This window comes from Populus trichocarpa, chromosome 15 (assembly GCF_000002775.5).
Source record: "Populus trichocarpa isolate Nisqually-1 chromosome 15, P.trichocarpa_v4.1, whole genome shotgun sequence".
Lineage (NCBI taxonomy): Eukaryota > Viridiplantae > Streptophyta > Magnoliopsida > Malpighiales > Salicaceae > Populus > Populus trichocarpa.
In genome coordinates, this window is record NC_037299.2 from 10,365,094 (window position 1) to 10,380,858 (window position 15,765).

A 15,765-nucleotide genomic window follows, 5' to 3' on the forward strand; every position below is an offset into this window, starting at 1 on the left:
ATTTTAGGGCAATCGTACATTGGAACGGCCTTGCGATAAGGTCTAGAAGCTTTTACTTTTAATTTCTCATGTAACTACTCTGGCTTATCAAAGAATTAATCAAGCTTCGTGGTGTCTTCTATACTTTTTGTTTATGTATCGATTATAAGTTTTATGTGGGGTTGATTACTTATAGTCTTGGTACCTCAAAATAAGTTTTCATTGGGTCAAGCTTAATTATAAGCTTGAATTCAGCTTTCTTGAGAAGGGTTGATTTGACTGTAGATTTTTAGATCTTTATATCTATGAGGTTTGTATCATCGACAAAGATGTGCATTACTAAAAAACTAAGAAAATAAAGGCTTTTATAGGTCATTACACATTCTCATTTTCTTGCTATAACTGACACTTATCTTCCTACATAACATGTTAATTTTAATATTCAATCTTCAATATGGACTTAGTTTATACTCCAATTTCATTAGAATCACTGTCCAAATTAAAAAAAAAAAAAGAATAAAGCTTTCTTAAACCTTTTTTTCCCTTCTTCCCTTGCCTCCTAGTATTACTTGACTGAAATTTTGGTATGTTGTTGTTTATGGAAAATTGCTTGATATAAAATTAATTCTCTGACAATTTGGTTATAACAATATTTTTTCCAATAAGCTAAGAGTAACTAATATTCAAAAGTTATCTCTTATCATTTGTGATATCTCTTACTAATATTCAAAAGCTTATGTTGTTAATGACCATGTTTAACATAATTCTATCTTTTATCATAAGGTATTGGAGAATATATAAAATAGGGTTGTTGCTATTAGTACTAAGAAATGTATGTTCTTATGATGAACTTGATTATCATCATATTGAGGAGAAAATTCATATAACATATGTTTATTATACAACTTTTTATTGCTTGAATGTATTTTTAACGATATACAGTGATATGAAGTTCTTGAAGGCATAAAACACTATTTAATCAAGGTTAACCAAAGACTACAAGGCCTTAATTTAAATGAAAGTTTGTTTATTGATTAATTCTCTAATTTTTTCAATAAATAAAGTTTTTTTCAGTAGTTGTTAAAGTTAACTTTGATTTTGATAATTTTGATATACATTTCTATTCTCTCATTGATGAGGTTTTGTAATGATTAAGAATGAGGAGATGAGTCATAGAAGAGCCATAAAAATTCAAAGAAAATTAAGGTAATAGTTAGGGTTCAAATCAGAGCCACATAGTTCCTTAGTAACTTTGAGAGGAATAGAAATTTGATTTTTTTTTAATTTTTTTTTTAAAAACACCTCATTGTGAATTTTTTATAGAGAAATTAGTTAGAGTTTGACTTGGGCTGATGGTTCTAACTGAGATGATATATAATTCTCTTTAAAATTGTAATTTGATTGGTTTGATCTTCTATCTTCTCTTAGAAGATACCAAAACAACTTGGCTTTTCTTATCTCATTATGTTATAAGCTAGCTGATCTTTTATGACTTAATTTTTTCATATATTCTTTGTGCAATAGAGCATCCAAGTAAACAAGTCTTACAATAAGTTTTTAAGATTTTTTTTTTAAAAAGGATTAATGGTGAACCCAAAAGATTATCAATATTTGAATCTTAATTTGAGACTAGAATGACAATACAAAATCAATGTTGTCGCTCTTTATAGCCATGTTTGAGCATTTAAGTTAAGTTTTCTTTGGCTCTTTATATACTTAGTTGTATTATGAAAACTGTGAAAACAAATAGTTATTATGGTTCACAGAAACTCTTTTCCATTGTTTATGTTTTTTTTCTAGCTACCACCTTGCATCTATTCACTGCCATAACAAAAATTATTCCTGCTCTTCTTCCTTGTTGTTATTATTTATTAAAAACAACCAAATCTTTTAAATTTTGTTGATGCCATTATTGTATGACTGCTTCCTTATGCATGATATCTTGATTTATGGCTTGTTTGAGAATGTGGTTACGGTTGCTTTTCAAAGTGTTTTTCATGCCGAAATGCATCAAAATGATGTTTTTTATTTTTTAAAAATCATTTTTGAGATCAGCGCATCAAAACGATCCAAAACACACCAAAAAATTATTTTTTAGCAAAAACAATTTTTTAATTTTTTGGAAACACAGGTACAACCGCGTTTACAAACGCTCACTTAATATTCAGGTAAATGCCCTATGTGATGGATGATTTTTTTGTAGATAAACTCAAATAAAAAGAAATCTAACTTTGGATGAAGTTATTCTATATTTTCAATGTAACACACTCTTGCAATCAATTTTAATCTTGAGAGAATATGTTACTAGTGTAGGTTTCAACAATGATGACTTGAAGTTGAGTTTGGAATCAATTGGTTAACTTTTTACATAATAATATTTCTCAATTATAACTCATCATGGAAATATATATCATTTGGCTTGAATGTTTGTGTTTTAAAGTACATTTTCAAAATGCTAACACCTTTATCCTGCAACAACACACCTAATCATCAAACCATGTCTCCACAGTTTTGAGCAAATCCTTAAAGATTAGTTGCCTTTTTTGTAGTTCTTCAGTACCGTTTGGTATTGTGGTTGGAACTGTGTTTTGTTCCAACCACAATTTATAACCGTTTGGTAAACATTTTAAACACAGATTTTGGAGATGAGTCCCACTAAAACACTAAAAATTGAGTTTGTACTGCCGGTTTTGATAAAGCAAAAAATTGATGCTTTTCACTTTTGCCCGCCTGTTGCCAAGAGAAAGAAAAAACTCAAGGGCCCACCCAATTTGTTGTTTGCTTCCTTGCTTCAGCTCAAATAGGAGTTTTTAATATTTCTTTGGCAATCATCATCATCATCTGAACACTGCCAAGTGAATTAATTCACTTGGCATTGTTCACGAGAACAGTGCCAGGTGAATTAATTCACGGGTCACTGTTCATTGAACCGTGTCTGACCTGAAAAAAAATTAATTTTTTTTAATTGTGTTTTACTCAAAAACTAGTATTTAATATTATTCAATAATACTACATAAATTGGAAGGAGATCGCATGATGACGTAGCATTTGTAGAATTTGATCGCAATTCCAATTTTGTTTCTGATGATATTTTACCTGATTTTGTTGCACGCTTAAAAAACCATGAAAATTGTAGTCCTTATCGGATGAATTTCATACGTGATGAAATTGTAGATAAGTTAATGGAACAATTAAAAATATTTGATATAAAATATTATTTATTTAATGATGTAATAGTGGTAGTTAAATCTACAATATTTAAATACCATCAATATTAATATATATCTTTTTTAGTTATTTTATAACCTCAATTTGAAAAGTATGTTTAACCAAACATATTAAACTATTTTTTTATTCAACCTCAATTTCAATCATAGTTTTAACCAAACATATATAAATATCAAATCAACCTCAACTAAAAATACTTTTTATAAAACAATTTTTTTCAAACCACAACCACAAAAATTACCACAATACCTAACACACTCAAACTGCCACCAAGAACGCCTGTCGTTCCTACCGTTCTAACATCAATTTTTTTATTAGCCCTGTACGGCTCTTTTACTTCTATTCCTTATGGCTCATGTTGTTACATCCCTTTCAAACACTAGCATAATAGGATAACAACCATAATCAAGACTTTGAATGTTTAATGGTCTAGCTTTTTGGATGGTTTATACAACTTAATAATAGCCTTCTCCGTACGTTTGCACAACCTAGCTTTAATGTTTCCAATGGTTTTCATGGGGTTTTTTTTCTTTGTTTGCTAAATTTCTTGGATTAGTTCAATTAGTTCTCTATTGGTTGTTTATATCCATAATAAAATAATATGCGACATCGCTCAAGTCATTTACCTAGTATTTTTTATTTCTTAGGGAAAAAAAATATTTAGTTTCGCTTTGTGTTTTTTTTCCTATGAACAATTTTAATAATTAAAATAGATTCTTCCAAACAACAAAAAATTATTTTCTATTTTTTTATGTAGTATATCTGTTATCAACATTACTACCACATCCCATTTATAACCACCACGTCCACCACCACAAAAATAATATTAAACCTGTTCATTATCATCGTTACAGTCACCATCATAATTATTATTATTACCACAACTACTACTTTCATTTGACTAATTTACCACCATCATTAACTAGTAAAAAATAAAATAGCTAGGTGTTTTATTGTTCCTACAACCTATTCATTCAATGTTTTTTTTTATATACTTTGATCTTTTTTTGTTTCTTTAGTTTGTTTTTTCCATAATCATAGTCTTTTTATTTTTCAAATTATTGAAAATAAAAGGACTATAATTGAGATTGAGAGAAAATGCAGCTCTTTTCTTTTACAAAAAAGAAATTAGGTGTAGAAATCAAGAAAAAGAGAAAGAAAAGAATAAAATAAAGAAGATGAGAATGGGTCTTCGAAGACATATTGAATCTATATAGCCACCACACATCATCTTTAAAAGAAGCTCCCGCTGAGTCAATTCTAATGACATCAAGGAAGGCTATCATCAAAGCTCGAGAAAAGCCACATACGCTTTCACAATATAGCGAACTCCCTCACATGCACTATATGTTTTTTCCTCTTTATTCAATTTACTTCTTGATTCTCTAATAACTTTTCAATCTAGTACTGAATTTCATTCAAACCGAGCCCAATTAAGGCTTTATTGGGAAGAGAAAAATAAAGCAAAAAAAAAGAGACAAAGTGGCCTAACCAACCCAACTTAATCCAACAATGGGGGAACATATTGTCATGCATAGAAAAAATATCGTCACGCTCATTTTGCACCACCTACCATTTTATGTTCTGCCTAACTATTTCTTCGCTTTACACTTTGTCATTACAAGCACACAATTGTTAGTATAGACGCCTACTTTTCTCACCGCTGATCGTTACACCTACATTGTCCAATTAATTATTCTTTTATTGTTTTTTAAAAAATATTTATGCTTGCATTTATCTTTTATTTTTATTAGGAAGATTAGCTTCCTGCTTTATTATTTAATGAACTTTAACACATTTTTTTGGCTTTATTATTTTATTTATTTTTAAATTTATCTTATTAACCATAAAAAAACATCTTTTTTCTTCCTAGATAAAAATAATAATTATATCCAAAAATACATCCATGGCACAACCACATTTTTATATTAGCATAATTAATCTTTTCATGAAATATCCATGTTCTTTCTAAAATTAAAAATACATTAACAAATAAGGAAAATGACAGTAACTCAAAAACTCAAGAAATAAGGATAATAATTAATGGCTAATGGCAATGATGCTTTTCTTAAATGAAAAAAGAAAATTATCCTTAATAAATTAATTTATTATCTTTCTTTCAAATGTTTATTTTTATAATTGTTTAATTAATAAAAAATAGTTTTAGAAAGCCAAATTATTAAACCACCCGGTTATTTAGGTTAATAAAGAATGTCAAATTTTCAATATTTTTTTATTAAATAACATTTTTTTAAATAATTTTTTTTTTTTAAAAAAAAAAACAGATTAAATTTTTATCGAGTCAACTAATTTGTGAATAGACCTATCAAGTTCGTTGAGCCAAACTTAGTCAACTCTTATAAAGTTTGCTTTCAAACTCGATGGAGTTCAATGATCAAGTCAATAGATCATCGTGATAACTCACTTTGAATCAAACGATATTGAGTAAGTACTGGCGGTCGCAGACTTAAACAACTTGACTGAGTTTAATAACATTATCAATATCATATTGCCCAAGCAACTACTTAGTTATCAATGTTATCATAAAGTTTTAACTCTATCTTATATGAGTCAACACACATCAGCATCACGCTGCCATTACGACAAGTATCATCTAGGAAAGACTTGAACCCAAGCAAAAGTACCTTTGAGATCATTACTCATGATATTTTCAACACCATTACTCATGCACACGATCAAGCTTGAGCAGCTTGCTCGACAGGTTCGGTTTCTGAAACACCACTTAATTTTGCACGCTTGGTTTGATAATCCTTTACAGCAGCCTTGATAGCATCCTCTGCAAGCATGCTGCAGTGCAGCTTAACTGGTGGAAGAGAAAGATGTTTTGCAATCTCCCTGCAAATTCAGATGCATGATATTAAGAACTCACGTTGCACTCTTAAGGCTTCGAGTTGCCCCCCACTATATATTAAATAAAAAGAGGACCCAAATTCAATTACCAAAGCTATGAATGTACTGTCACGCAGAGATTTTTACTTCACAGCGTTGTCACTAAATTAACAAAAACTTCACTTACTATAAAAACTAGTAGTCACAATTTTATGACGATAAATGGAAAGGCAAAGGTCATTGCTCTCCTTTACAAAGGAACATTGACAAGGATGTTGACGTGGGGAAAAAAAGATTTAAAGATAACAGAAGAAAAAAAAGAAGAAGTAAACAAAAGCCAAAAAAAAAAAAAAAGGATGAAAAGAAAGAATAGGGGTTGGAAAAGTCTGCAACTTTACAAATTTTATTCAATTCATCAAAAAACTATCTAACATTTAGAATTTATAAATACTAAGATCCTAACTAGAACAAACAATGAGGCTTATGATGTCTCTCTGTTAATCCAAGTACAGTCTGAATATTGTTGCCTAACTCATAAACTAGGATTCGTTGAACTTCACCATTCCTGATAAAAACAACTTGTGTATCCAACATAGCGTTAATATGTTTTTTTTGTGCCAATGATAAAGATAATGCTGTAAGGATATCAAAAGGAGCATCAAGGATAGACTATTGTATTTTATATATAACGAGGTCCTTTCTGTCAAGAATAGAGTTAATATCAAAGTTTAGTGGCAGTTTAATAACACAACTATTTGATTTAATCATTTGCAACACTTTGAATGGTCTAGCACTACTCACTTGCAATTTATAAATGGTTTTCAAAGGACATCATTCATGAAATAATCTCTAACATTAAGTATATCATGATACTTACGCAAATCAGCTTGAAATTTTTATTCTTCATTACTTGCTTAAATTTGTTCAATGATCTCAACATGCAAATTATAAATTCTACATGCAAAAGACTTAGCCGAATCAAGCATTTTAGCATGACAAGACATAAAAAGAAAATCTACAAGCTTTCTAGATTCGTAACTATAAACACTATATAACTGAGGGTGTGAACTGGAACAAACGCTATTCAAAGCCTTAGTAGATATAATTTGGACATAACCTAGTAAATTAGAATTATACTCGTCTTTCTCATCTTTCTCATTACATGTTAAGGGTAAGGGATTAGAGAGCTTAACATGTTGATCTAAACTTATAACGTGCTGGACATCAAGTAAGGTGGGTGGGGATTTAGGTAGTTTAAGAGGATTAATATTATGAGACTCTTCTAAGACAATATTTACCTCTTCAAATGATTTCACTAAAGAGTTTCCTAAAACTTCTTCCTCTACCACTAAAACATAATTATTATATTCTTCATTACCCACATTTTCAGATTCATCTGGACTTATAGTGTTAAATCCCTTTTTTTACACATTTTATTCATCTAGGTCACTAAAGTCTTCAGGATTGAGTTTATATACTTGCACACAATGGTCTTTCTTTTCACCTATATTCTTATGTTCTTGGATGACTAAGGGTTTAGAAGTATAGATGACGAAGATTTGACCGAAACATTGACATTTAGCACACTGAACCTTTGAACTCAATCTAGACATTTCATTAATACTCATTTACCTTTATCTTCTTTATGAATTTGAGCATTACTAGGATTAGATCTATAGGGTGAAGCACCTAATAAAGAACCATTATTTCTAAATTGAGACCTAAAAGGGGTCCTACGAGGGTCTTGATATTTTGTCTATTGACTCTTTATAAGTAAATCATAATATTACACTACAGTATAGACTTAGTCAAATTAAAGACAACTATAAGCATGCCTTTTTTTTTTAAATCACCATTTAAACATTTACAAAACCTATGCAAAGTCATGGCTTCATTCTATCTTATGGCACATCTCATCATGTAATCATTAAATTATGTTATATACCCATTGACAGACTTGTTCCATTGGTCTAAAAATTATTCTTATAAGCCTAGGGTAGATACTTTTACTGAAGTTTTTGTTTCATTTTAGTCCAATCAGTTATAAGATGTTTACCTCTCATCTTTAAACAATCCTCGACATCTCTCTAATAAAATTAGGCTTCACCAATGAAAATTACCTTAGCAAATCTAACTCTTCTATTATCAGACAAGTTATGTCACTCAAAGAATTAATCAAAGTCATGAATCCACATATCAAAGGCCCAGGGATCATGATGATTGTCAAAAGTGAGAGCTTCTATTTTGTTAGGGCTCATGACTTGCTCATCAAGGTCATCGTATGTAGGGTAACCTAAATGATAGTCATGTTGGTGGCACTTAAGGTGAACTTGTCTATAGTGATTATTGTTGTAATTTTTATTGGTCTTTAGGTGTCTTATTTCGAGAACTCTCTAAGGGTTTCACTCTTTTAGACATGTTGGTCATCTGGGTTTGTAGTTCCCCTCAAATGGTCTTGAGACTATCACTAAGGGTCGGGTCCATGGTAACTGTATACTTAAAGTTAGACACTAGATGATCATGAAACAAATACATGCAACACTAACTTAGAAATTGAATTGAGATCACATATGATTTCTGTAAGTGAAATCACAACAAAAAAAAAAAAAAAAAAAATCCATTTTTTTTAATGTGAAGATTAATCAAGAACAGAAAACACCCAAAAAAATTTAAGCATGCAATGCTAAAGCTTTAAATGCAAACAATTAATCAAATAAAGTCATAATGTTCCACTATTTTCGATAAGCTTCACAATTACAAAGTACTAATGACTAAATTTGAATGACAAAAATATAAGGTGAGCAAAAATATAAGAGCATAATGCAAGATAAGATTTCTTTTTAGACACAAAAGAATATTATTGATGATAAGTTGAATAACAAGGGTGAAAACTAGTGAGGTAAAATTCAATGAGATGGGAGATTGAGTGGTTTACAAACCAGATTGCTTGACAATTGTGAAGGGTCACTTGAATCACTATTGTTGACGCAGATAGAACCATTGTTGTAGATAGAACCGTTGTAGTGTTTTACCGACTGATCTCATTTTGCTACTATTACCTCTCTTTTTTCACTTTTCTTTCATTTTTTCTATTGTCACTTTTCATATTTTTTTTTAATTCTTTTTTTATAAATCAATATAAAAGAAAATTACACCTTAAAAAGAAAAATAATAATAAAATATTAAAATAAAATAAAAGGCAGTAGACTCCCAAGTATTTCCATTCTTCTTGGCGTCTCTCAATCAAAGTTTAATGTGTAGAGTGCTAGAGAGACAAGAGTTGTTACTACCATTGCATTTAGTCCCAGGCTTGGTTATATACATCAGATATATACGTCACCTTCTATCGTCATCAAATGATGGAACATGTTAAATCTAGGATGGTAGATATTCCCATTGGAGTCCGCGAATTTATTTGCCAAAGCTTTCAGTTGTGCTTTTTTTTTTTTTTTTGGAAGAGAACGAGAAAAGAGTATAGAGATTTATGGTGTTGTCTGTCAAAGTAAAAAAAGGGTATTTGGGTTCGGTTCTGGCAGTGGGGCGGTGAATTTTTTTTTAAAATCACTATTGATGATGATCCTCACAATTGCTAGGGATTAGAAACTGTGTTGCACAATTGCTAGGGATTAGAAACTGTGTTGAATTTTGAAGATTTACCCAAGCTATAATAGATCGATTAATTATAAGAACGTTCTGATATCAAAATTGATGCGGGACAAAAAAAATTTAAAGCTAAAAAAGAAAAGAAAAGAAAAGGCTAAGAAGAAGAAGCCATAGAAAAAGAAGAAAAGGATGAAGAAGAGAAAGAATAAAGGTTAGAAAAGTCTGCAACTTTGAAAATTTTATTAAATTCATCAAAAAAACTGTATAACATTTAGAAAAATAGAATATAAATACTAAAACTCTAACTAAAACAAATAATTGGACTTACAATCCACCAAATAAAATATCCAATAATAATTAAATCAAACCTAACAAATAAACCTAAATAAAATCCAATATCACAAGAGTGGGGCTATTCCTCTATCATCATAATCATACGGATGTGTGAACCATGTCTCAAGTCTGATGTCCCCATCAGATGTGGTGACACAACACAAGACATTCAATCTAAAACTAACAGCTAGTGTACATCTATAGTTTTCCACTTCTTCATGTAATAATCTCTGTCTGTGACATCTAAGGCCCCTACATTTTCTAAGACCAAAACCACCAAAGCCTCTATTCTTTCAACTGTGCAATAAGTGGTGATTTAGTGTGTCGTGCATGTGTCCAATATAAGTTCCTTCTTTCCTCACACAAACTCATATTTTCACTATAGAAAGGCCATCCTATGTTTCCATCTATACACTTTTATTGGTTAGTGTGTGTATTTTTTTACATTAGTGACTTAATGAGTGTGTGCATGTGTCCTTTAAAGCATTCATATAACTTAATAAAAGAGAGGTAAGTAATATTAAAAATGAAAAGAAGGGCTTTTCATGGAAAGGATGAAGTAAAAGAAAAGAACAACAATATAAAAGAAAAAGATAAGGTATTTTTCAGCTGCCCAAACTCACACCAAAGAGGAGATGGAACTATCCACTCAAATGCACCCCTGCTTTGTGTAAATTCAAACACATGGAAAGACGAAAGGTACTTTTTATAGTTCACAAACAGAAAGCACCTAAAACCTGATAACGATAAAGGAGTGAGACTTTCTTTCTTGTTTAGTTCATTATATCAAAATAGCATTCCAGTTAACTCAAAACAAAACGAAAATAAACCAAGTTCTGCTTGTCAAGGAAGAAAACCTTGCCAAACACTAGAATAACACTCAAGAGAACAATAAAGTACAAATCTACTATGGAACTCTTCATATAGAAAATTCATATTAAAAGAAATTGAAGGCACAAATAAGCACATGGAGAGAACATTATAAAATCCTCATCAAGTCTCACAAAAACATCTGCACTTGATTATGACGAAGGAAAGATGGCCACACCATTACTTTTTTTCTGATTCATTGCTTTTTAAACCTGCTAATTGATTACCAATCATGAATATTCCCAGCCATAAGCGTACAAAATGAAAATGAAGTACTAATCCATTTGTGCTCTAATCAAGGCTAATGTCAGAAATAGTTTAACTTCGGCCATGGATATTTATGGACAATAATGTGTGAATAGTCTTGCTTGCTAATAACAGAAAAGACAAGGTCCACCTGCATAATGCCACTTGACATGTATGAGGAATCACAGATTGTTGGTAAACAACAGGGATGAGTGATCCTGTGATAATAGACAGCAAATACATATCAATAGTGTTATTACAGTTCAATCTTCCTTGGTCAAGACCATCCTCTTATGTTTGTAAATGAATTTATATCCCTGAAGTTGTCCGACAAGTTCTACTCATAATTCCCTAACCTTCAGCAAGGCCAAACAATCAACACAAAATGCCAGATGCTTTGTATGTAGTGGGTCCAAAAAACTATCATCCTCTCAGTAAGAAATTTCTCAATCTGATATCCAAAAATTAACTCTACATCCCCCAAACATGCAACTCTTGAGTTTAAAATAAAACTAGTACAAGCTTGAATGCTGCAATAGCTGAGGTTACAGGCAAAGCCAGTGTATACTGAAAATTATGCAGAGGCATCGGCAGAAAGGAAGAACATCACATTCTATACTGAGTCTCACTTCAGCACCCACCATCTCAAAATGCCAACCAAGCTTTATAAGTAAATTATTATACCAGATGAAATTGCTAACTAGAACAAGCAGATTGGACTCATGAACCATGGAAGCTATAATATAAAAATAAAATAACCCTCTAAGTTCCCTATACAAAGTTGGCAATGATGGAGTCTAATCTTATAAGTGATGATAGCTTCCCACAATTTTTCTCGCTTACAATCACTTCCTTGGTTTGATATTTATGTTGAACTCCAGTTGATTCCATTAAAGAGTTGCAATCAAAAAATAACAAAATGGATTAAATAGATATAAACCATCAGCACAACAATCATAAACGCGCAAAATCATTACTTTTTCTATCCAAAACAACACAAATGAAGGATAAATAGTGCAATAAAAACAGATAAAATCTTAAAAAAAAAAAAAAAAAAAAACTAACGTGTTTTTTATGGTCATCACTTCCTCCATTTGCTTCCCTTTCACCCATTCAGTAGCTGAAAAAACAACACAAATCGGCTCCTCAAATTTCATTCTAGTTTATCCACAAAAATAAATAAATTATATTAAAAAAAATGTTAAAATCAACAAAACAAGGATCAACATACCAACAGAGGAGGAAGCAATAGCGGAGCCACAACCGAAAGTTTTGAAACGAGCATCGATAATCTCGCCAGTGGTATCATCAACCTTAATTTGCAGCTTCATCACATCACCACAGGCAGGTGCACCGACAAGTCCAGTGCCGACCGCCGGATCATTCTTGTCAAAAGACCCTACGTTGCGTGGATTGTTGAAGTGATCAATCACCTTCTCGTGGTAGAAACGTGGCAGGATCCGAGTTCTTTGGGAAAGCAATAATCTCTCGGATGCCAGTAGCCTCAACATCCTTTCTGGGGTCGATAGGAAGATTCTGTTTTTGTTTGGTTAATTGAGTGAGGAATAGCGAGAGGAAAATATAATTTCGTGTTTTTGGAGGGCTTGTTTGTTAAAATCGAAAGGGAATTATTGATGGACACGTGGAAGGTGGAGATGGTTCTGAGGTTTTTGGCATTTGACAGGTGTGAAAGTCTAATTTTTTTTATTTAGATTTTTAAATGAATAAATAAATCGGGGTTTTGCCATTGGGCTCACCCCTGGATGATTACTTAGCTTCCTTTAGTTTTGTTGGGCTATGAAAGGCCCAGCCTAGGCCTCGAGTTTCTGTAGATTAGACCGAATAAAAACCTATGCTTTAGGCTGGGCTATGGCCCAAATAGACCTGTTTTCTTAGTATGTGTGGTAGAGAGAAATTTCAATTGACATTTAGGATACCCGTTTTGATACACGAAGGCTTATACTTTTCTCTCTGATAAATAATAATAATAATAATAATAATAAAATAAATAAGGAAAAGGAATTAGAATATATTGATTGAAATCCTTTAACTCTAATTTCTTTTATAAATTAGTACTTAGTTTCCACATTAGGCAATTTGGTCCTACCATTATATTTTTATTTTGTATCTATTTGACCCTCGATTTAATCAATTCTAATCCCTACATGTACTTGTTTTTTGCACCTTAATTCTTGGTTTTGAATTGTTTTAATTAAATTTTTAATTGGTCTTCAAACCTTTTTTTTCTTCATAATTAAGTCCTCAATTAAATTAACTAAGCTCATTAAAAGTTTAATTAATTCTTTGAACTTAATTAATTCTTTTAGTTTTGGTCAAATTGACTTTTAAGCTTAATTTTTCTTCAATTAAACCTATTAAAAATTTAATTAAGTCCTTGAACTTAATCAATTCTTCTAATTTTGGCCAACTTGACTTTCAAGTTTAATTTTACTTCAATTAAGTCCTTGATTATCTAATTTTGGCCAACTTGACTTTCAAGCTTAATTTTACTTCAATTAAGTCCTTGATTAAGTCAATTAAACCTATTAAAATCTTATTTAAGCCCTTGAAATTAATTAATTCTTTCAATTTTGACCAAACTGGCTTTTAAACTTAATTTTGTTTCAATTAACAACTAATTTTTGCCATCTTTGAATCTCTTATCCATTTGCAACCTTAAAATATATTTATTCATCATCATCATCATCATATAAAAGGAATTTTGGGGGACTTAAAATTAGATTATGACATAAGTAATCAAGAGATGACTCATCATTGTAGGTAAATTAGAAAAGATATTTCAAATATTTTTTAATGATATTGACTAAGAAATCCTTACACAATATGGAAAGGGTTTTGAATGTTATTTAAAAAATTAATGAATATGATGTTAAAAACAAATATAATTTGACAGAACAAACACATTACATACTCAAATGTCTAAATCAGAATATTCTTAATGAATGGAGAATAGTTACACTAATAAACTAGTCACTAAAATGTTAAATTAAACTACATATGACTTTTATAATGTTTGAGTGATCACAACACAGTGTTATATAATGTTCTTGATCTTTAAATATAAACAGATTAATTTATTGAATTGATAATAAGTTAAATTATTTATATTATTTAATTTAATTTTGTTTCGATTATGATTATGATTTAAATTTAGGCCAACATATTAGAAACTGCAATCCCTAAATATAGGTGTTTTTTGCATCTTGATCCTTGATTTTGAATTGTTTCAATTAAATTCCTAATTAGCCTTCAAACCTTTTTTTCTTTACAATCAAGCACTCGATTAAATCAATTAAGCTCATTAAAAGTTTAATTAAGTCTTTTAACTTAATTAATTCTTTTAGTTTTGGTCAAATTGGCTCTCAAACTTAATTTTTCTTCAATTAAGTCAATTAAAACCTATTAAAATTTTAATTAAGTCCTTGAACTTAATTAATTCTTCCAATTTTGGCCAAATTTACTTTCAAGCTTAATTTTACTTCAATTAAGTCCTTGATTAAGTCAATTAAACCTATTAACATTTTAATTAAGTCCTTGATATTAATTAATTCTTTCAATTTTGGTCAAACTGACTTTTAAACTTAATTTTGTTTCAATTAAGTCTTTCTTCAACTAATTTTTGCCATCTTTGAATCTCTTGTCCATTTGCAACCTTAAAACACATTTATTTATCATTATTATTATTATTATTATTATAAAAGGAATTTTGGGGGGTGGGGGGACCTAAAATTAGATTATGACATGAGTAATCAAGAGATGACTCATCATCCTAGGTGAATTAGAAAAAATATTTCATATATTTTTTTAATAATATTGGCTAAGAAATCCTTGCACAATATGAAAAGAGTTTTGAATCTTATTTAAATAATTAATAATTATGATGTTAAGAACAAACACAATTTGATAGAACAAACACATTCCATGCTCAAATATCTAAATCAAAATATTCTTAATGAATTGAAAATAGTTACACTAATAAACTCTTCACTAAAATATTAAATCAAACTACATATGACTTTTATAATATTTGAGTGATCATAACATGGTGTTATATAATGTTCGTGATATTTAAATATAAACAAATTAATAATTGAATTGATAATAAGTTAAATTATTTATATTATTTAATTTTGTTTTGATTATGATTATGATTATGATTTAAATTTAGGCCAACATATTAGGAACCTAATGTTGTTAATGCATATGTTATATAACCAATCGATAGGTTCTATGTGACACCGATTTTATTCATAAAAAGCATATTTATTATTAATAAATATTTTTTTTATCTTTAATATTCATTTCTATTTAATTAATGAATCTAAAATAAAGATAAATTATATGAGAAAAAAACATTTTGCAAATAAAATTATAAAGCTATTATAATTATTCTATTAATATTGAATATTAACTAGAGTTGTTGAGAATAAAATATATTATGTTTTTTTTTTTTATGAAAGATAATAGTTGTTTTCATAAGCCGGTGTATGAGAGATACTTAAAACTAACATGCAAGTGCTTGTTAAATGATAAATATACTAAATTGACCAATAAAAAAAATTCAATATAGAAAGATTACATGTGTCTATGAAAAGACTCATATGATAATTGTCTAAGTGATTTTTAGACTTGACA

The 15,765-nt window shown here is 29.7% G+C and overlaps 1 protein-coding gene across 1 annotated transcript; it reads right to left on the reverse strand.

Annotated features, from left to right (window-relative positions):
* Positions 1-5,688: 5,688 nt before the first annotated feature.
* On the reverse strand, positions 5,689-12,688 carry LOC18105840 (iron-sulfur cluster assembly protein 1). Its single transcript, XM_006374465.3, has 3 exons — positions 12,341-12,688; positions 12,175-12,229; positions 5,689-6,063 (listed from the first exon to the last, which is right to left on the reverse strand). The coding sequence occupies exons 1-3, from the start codon at positions 12,618-12,620 to the stop codon at positions 5,904-5,906; spliced, it is 495 nt and encodes a 164-aa protein (XP_006374527.2). The 5' UTR covers positions 12,621-12,688; the 3' UTR covers positions 5,689-5,903.
* Between the last annotated feature and the right edge of the window lie 3,077 nt (positions 12,689-15,765).

Bases quoted from the DNA above. Each gene is read 5' to 3' on its own strand.
- LOC18105840 (XM_006374465.3), bottom strand. From the start codon at position 12,620: ATGTTGAGGCTACTGGCATCCGAGAGATTATTGCTTTCCCAAAGAACT. The intron at 12,230-12,340 runs GTATGTTGATCC...TTGTTTTTTCAG, and splicing joins TATTGCTTCCTCCTCTGTTG to CTACTGAATGGGTGAAAGGG. The intron at 6,064-12,174 runs GTTAGTTTTTTT...CTGAATTTGCAG, and splicing joins GTGATGACCATAAAAAACAC to GGAGATTGCAAAACATCTTT.